The sequence below is a fragment of the Oncorhynchus kisutch genome, linkage group LG4 (assembly GCF_002021735.2).
Source record: "Oncorhynchus kisutch isolate 150728-3 linkage group LG4, Okis_V2, whole genome shotgun sequence".
Taxonomy (NCBI): Eukaryota; Metazoa; Chordata; class Actinopteri; order Salmoniformes; family Salmonidae; genus Oncorhynchus; species Oncorhynchus kisutch.
This window is the reverse complement of record NC_034177.2, coordinates 53192650-53208478: the sequence shown is the minus strand read 5'-3', so window position 1 is coordinate 53208478 and position 15829 is coordinate 53192650. Positions and strand designations below refer to the sequence as shown.

Genomic DNA, 15829 nt, shown 5'->3' with positions numbered 1-15829 from the left:
ATTTGCCTACCTCCTCATGCCTTTTGCACACATTGTATATAGACCCCCCCTTCGTTTTCTACTGTGTTATTGACTTGTTAATTGTTTACTCCATGTGTAACTCTTTGTTGTATGCTCACACTGCTATGCTTTATCTTGGCCAGGTCGCAGTTGCAAATGAGAACTTGTTCTCAACTAGCCTACCTGGTTAAATAAAGGTGAAATAAAAAATAAAAAAAATAAAAAAATTAGGCCTAGGTCGGCGGCGAGGGTCGCCAATCAAAGGACGCGTTACAGGTGGACTAAGACTTGGTTGGAGTGGGGTCCACGTCCCGAGCCGGAGCCGCCACCGTGGACAGACGCCCACCCGGACCCTCCCCTATGGGTTTTAGTGTGCGGCCGGGAGTCCGCACCTTGGGGGGGGGGGTTCTGTCACGCCCTGGTCTTAGTATTTTGTGTTAATATATTTATTTGGTCAGGCCAGGGTGTGACATGGGGTTATTTTGTGTTGTGTTGTGGTATTGGGTGTTTTAGTAGGTATTGGGATTGTGGCTGAGTAGGGGTGTCTAGCATAGTCTATGGCTGCCTGAGGTTCTCAATCAGAGTCAGGTGATTCTCGTTGTCTCTGATTGGGAACCATATTTAGGTAGCCTGGGTTTCACTGTGTGTTTGTGGGTGATTGTTCCTGTCTTTGTGTTAGTTGTCACCAGATAGGCTGTATAGGTTTTCACATTCTGTTTATTGTTTTTGTATTGTTTGTGTTTTTCGTTATTAAACATGTATCGTATTAACCACGCTGCATTTTGGTCCGACTCTCTTTCGACGGAAGAAAACCGTAACAGATTTAACTACTGGTATGTATGTAATCCGATCCTAAATCCCAAATTCCATAGAGAATTTGCACCCTCACGGATACCGATCCTTTGAAATAAAAGATCCGGTTATGGATTGGGAGCCACTCCCTTAAAAGCTAAACTTATTTATTTTTATTTTTTTACATTTTATAACACATTTCATGCAATACTACTAATTTTGCCATTTGACAGACAGAACTTTTTTTCAGTTTTAAAACTAATTTCCTGCAATTCTACCCATTTTGCCATGGGGTGAAAATAAATGATTTCAATTTTAAAGCAAATTTTCGGCAATTTTACACATTTTTCCATGACTTATGACATGATAATGATATCTGAGTGAAAATGACTAACAAAATCAATGGGGGAGGGCCTGTGCATGTGCCCCAAGTTTAGATGACTGGCTAGACTAATTTACCACTCTAAAAATTGTTGGCTGACATGGCTAATTGAGTAACTGTCAGTGACTGACAAAACAAGAGAAAAACTGCTGATGCACAATTAAATTTCAAACTTGCACCTTGTGTATTCTACTATTCTAACTTTCAACAGTAAGTTGATACCCCAGGGACCATTTATTCCTGCAGCCGGCCCAGCTAATGATATATGGTTTCAAAAGAGGGGTTTGCAAAAGAGGAGGTATTTCAAGAATAGCAACATGATTAGATCAAAAAAGGTTGAACATCTGCTCTAGAGTTATGAGTGTGTCAGACTTGGTTACATTGTCTACCCAAAGACTGAAGTAGATGGTGCAGAAGAGGTGGACAGGGGGAGACCATGGCTGATTTAGGAGGGAATCCTGACCTAATCCTCCTGTAGAAAATCTGTAACTCCTGCCCTCTTGTTCTGCTGCAGCGCTGCCTGTGAAATCACCAGAGACCTACTAATGTCACAGTGGGCACGCCAATGACGTACCACACCTCTGTCATGTCAGACAGGGTAAAGCTATCGTCGTCATGGTGTGCTCTGTCATATGGACCCCTGCCCTGCTCCAGAGCTACGGGGGAAATCAGACAGAATCCTGGATTATTGTCTGCCATAGTGGGTACACCACAGCTGTGTCACACTCACACTGCACTCTAGCGACTGTCATGTCAGATAGTGTAACGACATCACTGGCATGCTGTGCTCTCTCTATGGTGCTTTACTGTCACATTGTCAACCCTTTGTCAGAAGAACACACATTTCTGTATACAAGACACTTAGCTGGTCCAAAGACAGAAGGAAATGCAAACTTGTAGTGTATTCACTTTCAAATGTCAGACTTGTCTTAACTAAAAATCTTTCAACCCGTACAAAAATGTCCATTAATTATAATCCACTCATGCTATAAGAAACTGGTCAAAATAAGATCCTTAATATTGAGAATTAGGTTAAAGTTGACTTTGTCAGCACTCGTCTCTGGTAACAATATGTTTATACAGCACTTTGTAACACCCCTAGAGATGTTTGTTGCCCAGTATGCCGTGGTTTTCTACGAATTAAAAAAAATAATCTACTGGCAAGACAAAGTGGTAATCGATCACAGATTGTCTAAACGCGCGCGCGCGCACACACACACACACACACAGAAATGCCTATTTCCTGTAACAAGGTAGAGTGCTCTGTTCACTATTGACTCTGTGATAATTGCAAACTCTGGAACAGCAATAGCCAGGCTACTGCTTTCTGTCTATAATCTGATGCAAAATAATTATTGGCTCCATATTCAAAGCTTGAACCCCTTCTGAAGTTCAGTTCACCTCTCTTAAAACACCAATATGATTCATAATGCATTATTAGGCTACTATGGTGAACTTTTAGAGAAGAGACTGGAGAGAAGAATCGAGTTGATGGCTTCACAAATGCCACAAAGATCAGAGCTTTAGCAAGGGTCGTGCTCATTAGTCATCAAAAGGAAGAAATCGGTATGAAACAGGAAGGGACTACCTGAACTTGTACAATAAAAAAACACATTGTCCTTATTACTTGCATTAATGGGCATTACCCAGGCCTTTCTAAAGTAACTTTGAAAACAAGACAGCCCTGCTGTCTAAATGAAACACAGCAGGGTGCAGAAAGGAAAGAAGTCACTCATTCAAAGGGAGTTTTTCTTCCCTTAGGCATCCTCCCATAATCAGTATTATCCCTAAAAGAAAACAGCCTTTCAATGGGCCAGTGCAATCAAAGAGCATGGCGGCCATGTTAACTGCTTCCTGTATATATTTTTTATTTTACCTTTAATTAACCAGGTAGGCCAGTTGAGAACAAATTCTCATTTACAACTGCAACCTGGCCAAGATCAGCAAAGCAGTGAGACAAACAACAACACAGAGTTACACATGGAATAAACAAATGTACAGTCAATAACACAATAGAAAAGTCTATATACAGTGTGTGCAAATTAGGTAAGATTAGGGAGGTAAGGCAATAAATAGGCCGCAATGGTGAAGTAATTACAATTGAGCAATTAAACACTGTGATAAATGTGCAGAAGATGAATGTGCAAGTAGAGATACTGGGGTGCAAAAGAGCATTTAAAAAATAAATAAAAAAATATGAGGATGAGGTAGTTTGATGGGCTATTTACAGATGGGCTGTGTACAGGTGCAGTGAACTGTGACATGCTCTGACAGCTAATGCTTAAAGTTAGTGAGGGGGATATGAGTCTCCAACTTCAGTGATTTTTGCAATTCGTTCCAGTTATTGGCAGCAGAGAACTGGAAGGAAAGGCGGCCAAAGGAGAAATTGGCTTTGGGGATGACCAGTGCAATATACCTGCTGGAGCACGTGCTACGGGTGGGTGTTGCTATGGTGACCAGTGAGCTGAGATAAGGCGGGGCTTTACCTAGCAAAGACTTAAAGATTACCTGGAGCCCGTGGGTTTGGCGACGAATATGTAGCGGTGACCAGCCAACGAGAGCATACAGGTCGCAGTGGTGGGTAGTATATGGGGCTTTGGTGACAAAACGGATGGCACTGTGATAGACTGCATCCTATTTGCTGAGTAGAGTGTTGGAGGCTATTTTGTAAATGACATCGCCGAAGTCAAGGATCGGTAGGATAGTCAGTTTTACGAGGGTGTTTGGCAGCATGAGTGAAGAATGCTTTGTTGCGAAATAGGAAGCCAATTCTAGATTTAATTTTGGATTGGAGATGCTTAATGTGAGTCTGGAAGGAGAGTTTACAGTCTAACCAGACACCTAGGTATGTGTAGTTGTATAGTATTCTAAGTCAGAACCGTCCAGAGTAGTGATGCTAGACTGGCGGGCAGGTGAGGGCAGCGATCGGTTGAAGAGAATGCACTTAGTTTTACTTGCATTCAGGATGCCAAACAGACTGATTTCAATTTTTTTTAAGAAACCTAGTTAGTTTGCTCTGATAGTTTACTCTGTAATCTAAAATAACAACAATCAAGTCAGGGTGGATTTATGGGGAGAGGTGATTCTCATAGGAATAATGGAGAAGAGACAGAATAGAGAGTAATAGTTTACTTACTCAAGTGGTTGATGTATAGATTTAAAGAAGGTTCTCTGGTAGGCCTACATTGGGGACATGAAAAAGGTGAGGAATTATATCCAAATCATCCATCCTCTGATGTTGAATCAACAAACCAATGGAGGAAAGGCCTGGTAATCAAAGGAATAGCCAAATATGAACAAATGTAACATTTCATATCTGGTTGATTATTAGAAAAGTAGGCAAGCCCTTGTAGTAGGCCTATATATTATCATCCCTAATTTGATTTCTTGTCAGGTGGACAAGTAAATAGGCTGGCTATTTATGCAGGTGGTGTATATATGAGCCTGAGGTTCCTTAAGTCTGCCATCAAAGTGCACAATGAAAAAGGATCATGTCAACTGGTAAAGAATTGATGTTGAATGCTTAGACAGAGTGGCAAAGTGGCCTAAGGCACTGCATCACAGTGCTAGAGGCAGACCCGGGATCGATTCTGGGCTGTATCACAACCGGCCGAGATCGGGAGTCACATAGGGCGGCACACAATTGGCTCAGCATCATCTGTGTTAGTGGAGGGTTCAGCTGGGGTAGGCCATCATTGTAAATAAGAATTTGTTCTTAACTTGCCTATAAAGGATCAAATAAAAATCTGGTACAGTCAAATAAACCTAATAATTATGCATACAGTACCGTTAATTTACATGGCACTTTACTGCCCCCTACTGATGTACAGTAAATACATTGATAGAGCTCCTCATCACTGCAAAATGTGAACCTAAATCAATGTATTGATTAAACACAAAATCAGTGCAAGAAAGCAAGAAATCTACAACGCCCACGCCTTGAACAAATCAATACAAGTGATTTTGCAAAGATTGGCTATGCGTATTTATGCCCATCCAATAAATATATCATCTGTTTTGTAAATGTTAATATTTCATCAACATACGAGTCTACAGTTTGTATTTTACCATGAACTCTTAGAAAAGGCGAAACAAAATTGTTTTTCATCCCGTGTGTGTTTGTTTGTTTGGTTTGATCAGTCTGGCATATTTTGGACAGCCGAAAAAGGACCTTCTTTATAAAGAGTTCCTTCACCAATCAAACCATAATGAGCCAGATATTTTATCGGACATATGAAGATGAAGCATCCGGTGGCGTTTCCACTCACTACCAAATATGGTGATGAGAGGAAGCCCTGTGGCCGGCAGTCGGGAGAAGATGGATCTTGAACGACATTCTGCTAATTTTCTCATCGATGAAACATTTGATCTCCAAGCAGTTTATTTTTTACAGAACTATAATCTTTAATAAACAGAGTGGACTGCGTTTTGAAGACTTTACCCTTTGCAAAAGTTTTAAAAAAATGTGTTGTTTAGAAGGAGTGCAAGGGTGAATTGAGTTACTGCACACGCACACTTAACAAAGTAGGCGTTCCCTAACGGAAATATGCTAATACATGATAGAACGCACCAATAAGATCTCACTAGCCCGTGCCTGGCTCTTCCCACTGCTTGTTCTGCCCACTATGATTCATTTGCTCCATTGGAAACGACAGGCTGGTCTATCTTGGGTTAGTTCTAAAAAATATATTTGATCAAACCGTCTCAGTTGTCGGTGAGACCGGCTGGGCGGATCCCACGGTATTGAAAGAGAAAATAAAGCAACACGATAAAAACACCTTGGATATTCAATTTCTCTGGTGAACAAGCTTTCTTGTGGATACATAGAGCATAAAGGTATGCAAATTGTAGAGCTAGCTAAATGAACACATTAGCTAGACAAGGGGGCACAACTATGCTAAGCTAAGTGAGTTATCATTGGCCAGTGTCAGAGTTACCCTCTCTGGCAGCTAGCTATATCTCCATTGAATAATCTAAATAATTTATCCTATTTGGTCATTTGATTGAGCAAATGTTAGTTAGCTATCTGGGCCATCTGCATCCGCGGTGTGCTGCCTGGTTGAACATCTTCTAACTACAGTCAGGTAACGTTGCAGGCATTATGCGATGATAGACGAATTAACGTTATCTGGCATCTCGGTAAGATTCAGCTGCCCGTGTTACTTAACGTTAGTTTGTTAACTTATGTTTTTGAACCTGGTTAGCAAATTCATGAGCTATTTAAATAGTTCGGTGGGCGCGGCTGGCAACACTTAATCTGTTGAATCAAGTGTGGACCATGTAACTAACTAACTCAGTTCGATTATTCATGGTGTGTTGATGAAGCTAGCTAGCCACCCTAGCTAGCTAACATCCGAGCCTGACCCAAAACATTGCGCACTTCACTTGGTACCTTCGTAGGCCCTCAGACTAATATTCCACCACGTTGCCCATTATACTCAAAGGCTATATAAAATGTGCACCACATTAAATCAAATATATTTATAAAGCCCCTTTTACATCAGCAGATGTCATAAAGAGTCTATACAGAAACTCAGCCTAAAAACACCAAACAACAAGCAATGTAGAAGCACGGTGGCTAGGAAAAACTCTCCAGAATGGCAGGAACCTAGAGAGGAACAGGCTTTGAGGGGTGGTCAGTCCTCTTCTGGCTGTGTTGGGTGGAGATAAGACTATATTGCCATTAAGGCCAGACCGTTCTTCAAGATGTTTTAAATGTTCATAGATGACCAACAGGGTCAAATAATAATCAATGGTTGTAAGAGGGTGCAGCAGGTCAGCGCCTCAGGAGCAAATGTCAGTTGGTTTTCATAGCTGAGCATTCCGATGTGGAGACCGCAGGTGTGAGAGAGGGTCGGAAACAGCATGTCCTGGACAAGGTAGCACGTCCTGTGAACTGGTCAGGGTTCCATAGCCGCAGACAGAACAGTTGAAACTGGAGCAGCAACACGGCCAGGTGGACTGGGGTCAGCCAGGAGTCATCAGGCCAGGTAGTCCTGATGCATGGTCCTAGGGCTCAGGTCCTCAGAGAGGGAGAGATGGGCGAATTAGAGGGAGCCTACTTAAGTTCACACTGTGGCCCTGGCTGACGATACCCCCGGACAGGGCCAACCAGGCAGGATATAATCTCACTCACTTTAACAAAACAAGATCACCAATTTATTACCCTTAGACAAAGCTGAGTATAGCCCTCAAAGATCTCCACTGAAAAAGCCTGAGGGGATGCAAGACCGAACAGGAAGATTACGTCAGTGACTCAACCCACTCAAGTTGATTATAGCGGAAAAAAGCCTGGCACAGCATGGAAGAGCACTAGTAAGCCAGTGACTCAGCCCCCGTCAGAGGCAGAGAATCCCAGTGGCGAGAGGGGAGCCGGCCAGGCAGAGACAGCAAGGGCGGTTCATCACTCCAGTGCCTTGCTGTTCACCTTTTCACCCCTGGGCCAGGCTACACACAATCATAGGACCTACTGAAGAGATGAGTCTTCAGTAAAGAATTGAAAGTCGAGACCGAATGTGCGTCTCTCACATGGATAGGCAGTACAGTCCATAAAAATGATTCTGCTATATAGGAAAGCCCTGCCCCCAGCGGTTTGCTTAGAAATTCTAGGGACAATAAGGAGGCCTACGTCTTGTGATCGTAGCGTACGTATGTGTAGGTATATATGGCAGGACCAAATTGGAGAGAGGTAGGAGCAAGTCCATGTAATGCTTTGTAGGGTAGTAGAAAAACCTTGAAATCAGCCTTCTCGTTAAATGGAAGACAGTGTAGCGAGGCTAGCGAGGTTCTAGTCAAGATTTAGCACTAATTGAAGTTGATTTAGTGCTAGCTTGAGAGTAGAGCTTTGTAGCTGTCTAATCTAGAAGTGACAAAAGCATGGATTAGCTTTTCTGCATCATATTTGGACAAACAGTGTCTGATTTTTGCAATGTTACAAAGATGAAATAAAGCTGCCCTTGAAATATTCTTGATATGTTCGTCAAGAGAAATCAGTGTCCATATTTGATCAGATAAAATAGCCTTCTAGCTGTGCAGGCGTTTCTACTTGATCTACACACACATTCCAGAATCATTTAGTTTTTAATGAACACAATTATTTTGTTTATGTTCAAACAAGTTGGCCATAATTAATACCTTTCCACTTGTGTACAGTTACTGTGCCTCCCAATACCTAGAATGTTGTATTCAAATCTGCAGCTAAAATCCTAATTGAAAGCTTTTGGAGATATTATGCTGTAACGCTGAGGTCAAGGTTTATTTGAGATGACTGCAACCGTCAAGATGAATTGTCAGGTCAAACAGCAGATCTCGCTGTTTCTTGGGATCTAGAAGAAGCATCTCTGTTTTGTCCAAGTTTAAAAGTAAAAGCATTTATGCCATCCACTTCCTTATGTCTGAAACACAGGCTTCCAGGGTAGGCAATTTTGGGGCTTCACCATGTTTCATCAATGTATAGCTTGTGTGTCGTCCGCATAGCAGTGGAAGTTGACATTGTGTTTCTGAATGACATCACCAAGAGGTAGAATATGTAGGGAAAACAATAGTGGTCCTAAAATGGGACCTTGAGGAACACCGGACTTACCATTGATTTGTCAGGGGACAACCCCTCCACAGAGACAAACCGATATCTTTCTGAAAGATCATATCTAAACCAGGCAAGGACTTGTCCATGTAGACCAATTAGGGTTTCCTATCTCTCCAAAAGAATGTGGTGATTGATGTTGTCAAAGCGGCGCTAAGATCTAGGAGCACGAGGACAGATGCAGGGCCTTGGTCTGATGTTTTTCAATGGTCATTTACCACCTGCATGAGTGCCGTCTCAGTACTATGATGGGGTCTAAAACCAGACTGCTGCATTTCGTATATATTATTTGTCTTAAGGAAAGCATTGAGTTGCTGCCTAATTGCTTTTTCTAAAATGTTTGAGAGGAATGGGAGATTCGAGAGATGCCGATTGTATTTATTTATTTTTTAGGAGAGGTTTTATTACTACCATTTTTTGTGCTTTTAGTATACGTCCAGAGGATATGGAGACGTTTTATTTATGTTCAATATAGGAGGGCCAAGAACAGGAAGTAACTCTCAGTAGTTTAGTTGGAATATGGTCCAGTAGGCAGTTGCAAGGTTTAGAGGCCATGACTATTTTCGTGAATGTGTCGAGAAATACAGGATTTAAGAAGGCCATCCTCTCTTGGAGAATGCTGCTTTTTAGTTAGCTTTGTGACAGTATCAAAAACACATTTTTGGACAGTTTATTCTCAATTAGGTTGGAAAAGTAGGCTAGCGGACTACACTGTCTATGCTATTGGCAGACTCCACTAACCAGGCAGGCTGGCTGACATCCTACTGCCTGGCCTGCACCCTATGTCATTGTGGAGCTAGAGGAGTTAGAGCCCGGTCTATGTTCATAAGATGAGAGCACCCCTCCAGCTAGGATGGAGTCCGTCACTCCTCAACAGGCCAGGCTTGGTCCTGTTTGTGGGGGTGTCCCAGAAAGAGGGCCAGTTACCTACAAATTCAAACTTTTGGGAGGGGTAGAAAACAGTTTTCAACCAGTGATTGAGTTGTGCAAGTCTGCTGTAAGTTGCTTGGGAACTTCTGACTATTTTCCCATCATCGTTGGTGCTGACGTGGATAACAATATCCCTATATAGTATCTACACTCAACAGTTCTAGCCTCAGCCAGCACCATCTTAAGATGAGCCTTTACGTCAGTAGCCCCCCTGGTAAACAATGGATCGCTGGGTGATTATTTTTAATCTAATATTGCAGGTAATGGAGTCGCCAATGACTAGGGTTTTCAATTTGTCAGAGCTAATGCTTAGTGGGGAAAACCGGTTGAACGTTTCTGTCGGCTGAATGAGCAACACCAGTTGAGCATGCCAAAAGCCTTTCCTTCCAGAAGCCATGAGAAAATTGTTTGGCTGCAGGGACTGTGCAGGGGTTTAACAATACTACCTGTATTCACTGGTGACACAGACGCTGTATCATCCTTTCCTATACTTTAATTGCCTAACGATTGCGTCTGAAGCTGAGCTTGCAACCCAGCTATCCTCACCATAAGACCATAGTTCTGTATATTAAGAGTTCATTATGTTACTTAGCTTTCTTTTTTTCAGGTGGAGGAGGAGGTCTTGCAGATCTATGTCCAGATACAGTGTCGGGGGTGAGAAAATGTAATACAAAAAGGTAGTGCATGGACAAAACTAAGACCCTGGTTGACTTGTTAAATACAATTTAAATAGTTAAGAGTAAAAAGCAAAGAAGTTTGGCAGGTAGCTAAGTAGCAACAAACTGTACAGCAGTATAGAGACGACGTGGAAGTGCGTTGCGTTGCGTCACCAGTCATGTTACCGTTTATGTCACACAGATGGTCTTCCTTTCGCTCAACCACAATTGAAAGTTGGCTAGCTACACCAGCAATTATTTAGTTAGATGAAATGATGCACTTAGGGGTGACGTCCTGGACCAAAAAGCAAGCTCCATGGAGTATCCAGGAAACTGCCCCTTGGTGATATAGCCAGAAATTGTTCCTTGTCGTTACCTCCATAACTAACTTTATGATATTCGTCTCTCTTTTCATTCAGATGCCCGCAGCAATGAACGGCAACAGGACAGTGCAGTCGGCCAGCCCGGACGTGGGATCCATTCCTGGACAGATCACCCTGGGTGGAGGGCAGTCCTCTGGGGCCCAGACCGAGGCCATGAAGCAGGTTCTTGGCGTCATCGATAAGAAGGTCCGCAACATGGAGAAGAAAAAGGTGTCTCTTATTTTTGTGGAATGAAACCTTCACAAATGTGTGGCGTGAAAGTGACTCCTGGGGGTGTTGGCGTAATAGTTAGTTTGCTTCTATTGATACCTCAAACTCAGGTGCCTCTTACTGCCATTGTGCCTTTGAACAACGCACCTAACCTACTTCATGAGTGCTGCGACTAACCCTGTTGCTTTTATCACCCCTTGTGTTGGGGGAACTCGGAAGTTAAAAGGGCAGAACAGACCACAAAAAAAGTACAATTTTAAGATATATTGTACTCCATTCAGTTGATCAATAGTGTGTGCTAGTGCTGCACTGTTTTCAGTGCCAACGTCATTGTGCTGGTCAGGATAATGACAGATCTGTCTCCTCTCAGACTTAGAAGATCAATCAATGCAATTTTTTCAAACTTTGTATGGAGGAGGAAAGAGGAGAGGATACTTGGAGAGGGAGGAGATGGCTCTAAAATGGACACACTGCTGTCTCAAGTCAACCAGAACTGCGGACACTGCATCTTGCTTTTGCTTTCACTGCTTAGTTGCACCATCAGCTCATCTTCCTCAAAATGAGCTAGAAAGCACATTAGACAGATGGTCAATTAATAAAATGCCTTATTTGGATGAGTTTGTAGACCCATACAAACATACAGTGTATTGGGAAAGTATACATACCCCTAACCTTTTTCAACATTTTGTTACGTTACAGCCTTATTCTAAAATGTATTTTTTCCCTCATCAATCTACACACAATAAAGACAAAGCGAAAACTGTTTTTTTTTTTTTAAATGTGTGCAAATTTATATATATTTTTACATAAAAAAAATCCTAATTTACATAAGTATTCAGACCCTTTGCAAATTGGTCTTAGGTGCATCCTGTTTCCATTGATCATCCTTGATGGTTCTACGACTTGGTTGGAGTCCACCTGTGGTAAATTCAATTGACTGGACATGATTTGGAAAGGTGCACACACCTGTCACTTTGCTTTCCTTATAGCTAGCAAGTGTTCACCATATAAGTGGGGCGGCAGCATAGCCTAGTGGTTAGAGCGTTGGGACTAATAACCGAAAGGTTGCGGTCAGTATGTGGTCAGTACTTGCAGTAATCCTCTGTCATTTTTGTTAGTGTAGAGAGTTCTGAAAAATTTGTCATTTTAGCCTAGGCACAAGGTTACCGTAGAATATCTGTTGCAGGTTTTTATGTATTTTGGACATAAACATACATTTTCAATGACAAAAATCTCACTGGTCAGGTGACGGCATCTGCTTCGCTCTAAATGAGAGATTTTACTATAGAGAATCTGTTAATTGTTATTATGCTATCAACCTCTGTTTGGATCATTTTCACCCTCTGATGAATGTATGTAAATCCTGACCTCTGTCTCACAGGGCAAGCTGGATGATTATCAAGCCAAGAAAAATAAAGGGCAGCGTCTCAACCAGGACCAGCTGGTGGGTCAACAACGTACACTGTATATGAGTCCTATATAGTCTGATCTGACTACTTCCTTGAAATAGTCACTGATGTGTCATTTTTGGTTTGTGGAAGCAAGCTTTCCATTACATTGCGCTCATCAGAAAAGCAAATTTTTTTGTTCATTAAAATAACATCAAATTGATCAGAAATAAGGTGTAGACCTTGTTCGTGTTGTAAATTACTATTATAGCTGGAAACGCCTGATAAAAAAAAAAAATATATATATATATATATATATACAGTGCCTTGCGAAAGTATTCGGCCCCCTTGAACTTTGCGACCTTTTGCCACATTTCAGGCTTCAAACATAAAGATATAAAACTGTATTTTTTGGTGAAGAATCAACAAGTGGGACACAATCTTGAAGTGGAACGACATTTATTGGATTTTTCAAACTTTTTTAACACATCAAAAACTGAAAAATTGGGCGTGCAAAATTATTCAGCACCTTTACTTTCAGTGCAGCAAACTCTCTCCAGAAGTTCAGTGAGGATCTCTGAATGATCCAATGTTGACCTAAATGACTAATGATGATAAATACAATCCACCTGTGTGTAATCAAGTCTCCGTATAAATGCACCTGCACTGTGATAGTCTCAGAGGTCCGTTAAAAGCGCAGAGAGCATCATGAAGAACAAGGAACACACCAGGCAGGTCCGAGATACTGTTGTGAAGAAGTTTAAATCCGGATTTGGATACAAAAAGATTTCCCAGGCTTTAAACATCCCAAGGAGCATAATATTGAAATGGAAGGAGTATCAGACCACTGCAAATCTACCAAGACCTGGCCGTCCCTCTAAACTTTCAGCTCATACAAGGAGAAGACTGATCAGAGATGCAGCCAAGAGGCCCATGATCACTCTGGATGAACTGCAGAGATCTACAGCTAGTCTAAAGAAGGCCAGTTTTATTGCTTCTTTAATCATGACAACAGTTTTCAGCTGTGCTAACGTAATTGCAAAAGTGTTTTCTAATGATCAATTAACCTTTTAAAATTATCAATTTGGATTAGCTAACACAACGTGCCATTGGAACACCGGAGGGATGGTTGCTGATAATGGGCCTCTGTACACCTATGTAGATATTCCATAAAAAATCTGTCGTTTCCAGCAACAATAGTCATTTACAACATTAACAATGTCTACTCTGTATTTCATGGGCGATAAATGTGCTTTTCCTTCAAAAACAAGGGAATTTCTAAGTGACCCCAAACCTTTGAACGGTAGTGTACTTCTTCAACGTGTATCTAATATAATCCAACAGCAGCCCCTCATACACTCCCTCCACCCCCCCAAAAAGCTTTTGTGAACTAACACTTGTTTCCCCCTTACTAGCTCTGACTTTGCTGATAGCTAATATTGATGAAAAATGTACTTACTATGACTGATATGTGTTTGTCCTACCTAGATATCTTAAGATGAATGCACTGACTGTTAGTCGCTCTGGATAAAATTCTGCTAATGTAAACCAGTTTCTCTTGCTCTGTTATCTCTGCAGGATGCCCTGACCAAGTATCAGGAAGTGACTAATAATCTGGAGTTTGCCAGAGAGCTACAGAAGAGCTTCCTCGCACTGGGGCAAGATGTAAGAGTATCTAATGCAATGTGTCCTTGTCTGTAGGAATGTGACTGATTTGGGTCCCCCTCTCTGGTGTCATCCCTGTTTGCATTAAAGTTGCCAACGCCTGGGTTGCGTTTCGTTCCGGGAGGATGCTCTCTCCTCCTTCATGGATGTGAAACAACTAGGTGTAAGCAGTATAGCTCCACCTAGTTTCTCCCATATTGCTTTCACGTAATTAGTCCTATCAAATCTGTGAATGTGGGTGAACAAAGGTGGGTGGGAGGAAATGGCTTCCTGGTAAACTAGCATGAAACGCAACCGAGAGGTCCTGCATTGTTTGATTCTGACTCCCTGGTCTCGTCTCTTCTGTCTCTGTAGATCCAGAAGGCAGTGAAGAAGGCAGTGCGGCGGGAGCAGCTCCAGAGAGAGGAGGCTGAGCAGAAGAGACTGAAGACTGTGCTGGAGCTCCAGTTCCTCCTGGACAGGCTGGGAGAGGACAGTGTAAGGCAGGAGTTGAGACAGGGGGCCACCGGGGGAGGCACACCCTCACTCCTCACAGACTCAGAGCTCACCAACCTGGATGAGCTTTACAAACTAGTGGGGCCAGAACGAGACCAAAACACCAGGTTAGTAAAACGCATGCACACACAATGTTCAGATTTTGAGCTAAAGGTATATACACTGCTCAAAAAAATAAAGGGAACACTTAAACAACACAATGTAACTCTAAGTCAATCACACTTCTCTCCACTTAGGAAGCAACACTGATTTACAATAAATTTCACATGCTGTTGTGCAAATGGAATAGACAACAGGTGGAAATTATAGGCAATTAGCAAGACATCCCCAATAAAGGAGTGGTTCTGCAGGTGGTGACCACAGACCACTTCTCAGTTCCTATGCTTCCTGGCTGATGTTTTTGTCACTTTTGAATGCTGGCGGTGCTTTCACTCTAGTGGTAGCATGAGGCGGAGTCTACAACCCACACAAGTGGCTCAGCGTCCTCGCTATTTACAGTGCATTCCAAAAGTATTCAGACCCCTTGACTTTTTCACATTTTGTTATGTTACAGCCTTATTCTTATCCCCAACTACAACATTTTCCGTCAAGATAGAACTGCCAAAGGGGGCTGAGTTGCAATCTACTGCAGAGAGAGCCTGCAGAGTTCTGTCTTACTATCCAGGTCTATGCCCAAACAGTTTGAGATTCTACTTTAAAAAATCCACCTTTCCAGAAATAAGTATCTCACTGTTGCCGCTTGTTATAGACCCCCCTCAGCCCCCAGCTGTGCCCTGGACACCATATTGATTGCCCCCCATCTATCTTCAGAGTTCGTACTTTTCGGTGACCTAAACTGGGATATGTTTCACACCTCGGCCATCCTACAATCTAAGCTAGATGCCCTCAATCTCACACAAATTATCAAGGAACCTACCAGGTACAACCTTAAATCCGTAAACATGGACACCTCTGCTGTCTTCAACCAAGATCTCAGCGATCACTGCCTCATTGCCTGCGTGCTTTATGGGTCCGTGGTCAAACGACCACCCCTCATCACTGTCAAACGCTCCCTAAAACACTTCTGTGTGCCAGCCTTTCTAATCGACCTAGCCCGGGTATCCTGGATGGATATTGACCTGATCCCGTCAGTAGAGGATGCCTGGTTGTTCTTTTAAAAGTGCTTTCCTCACCATCTTAAATAAGCATGCCCCGTTCAAGAAATGTTGAACTAAGAACAGATCTAGCCCCTGGTTCACTCCTGACTTGACTGCCCTTGACCAGCACAAAAACATCCTGTGGCGTACTGCATTAGCATCGAACAGCCTCCAGCGATATGCAACTTTTCAGGGAAGTCAGGAACCAAT

At 42.4% G+C, this 15829-nt stretch overlaps 1 protein-coding gene across 4 annotated transcripts in view; it reads left to right on the top strand.

The window, feature by feature from the left end:
* Positions 1–5799: 5799 nt before the first annotated feature.
* caprin1b (cell cycle associated protein 1b) overlaps positions 5800–15829 on the top strand; it is a 43746-nt gene continuing 33716 nt past the window's right edge. The window contains exons 1-6 of one of the 4 annotated variants that reach the window (XM_031823223.1): positions 5853–6010; positions 10294–10340; positions 10762–10935; positions 12317–12379; positions 13902–13988; positions 14343–14590. In XM_031823223.1, coding sequence (XP_031679083.1) covers positions 10762–10935; positions 12317–12379; positions 13902–13988; positions 14343–14590 — 572 coding nt within the window. In that variant the 5' untranslated portion in view covers positions 5853–6010; positions 10294–10340. Of the gene's footprint in view, positions 6011–6236; positions 6259–10293; positions 10364–10761; positions 10936–12316; positions 12380–13901; positions 13989–14342; positions 14591–15829 lie in introns of those variants that run through there. The other 3 variants (XM_031823222.1, XM_031823221.1, XM_031823224.1) reach the window with 3 other exon arrangements.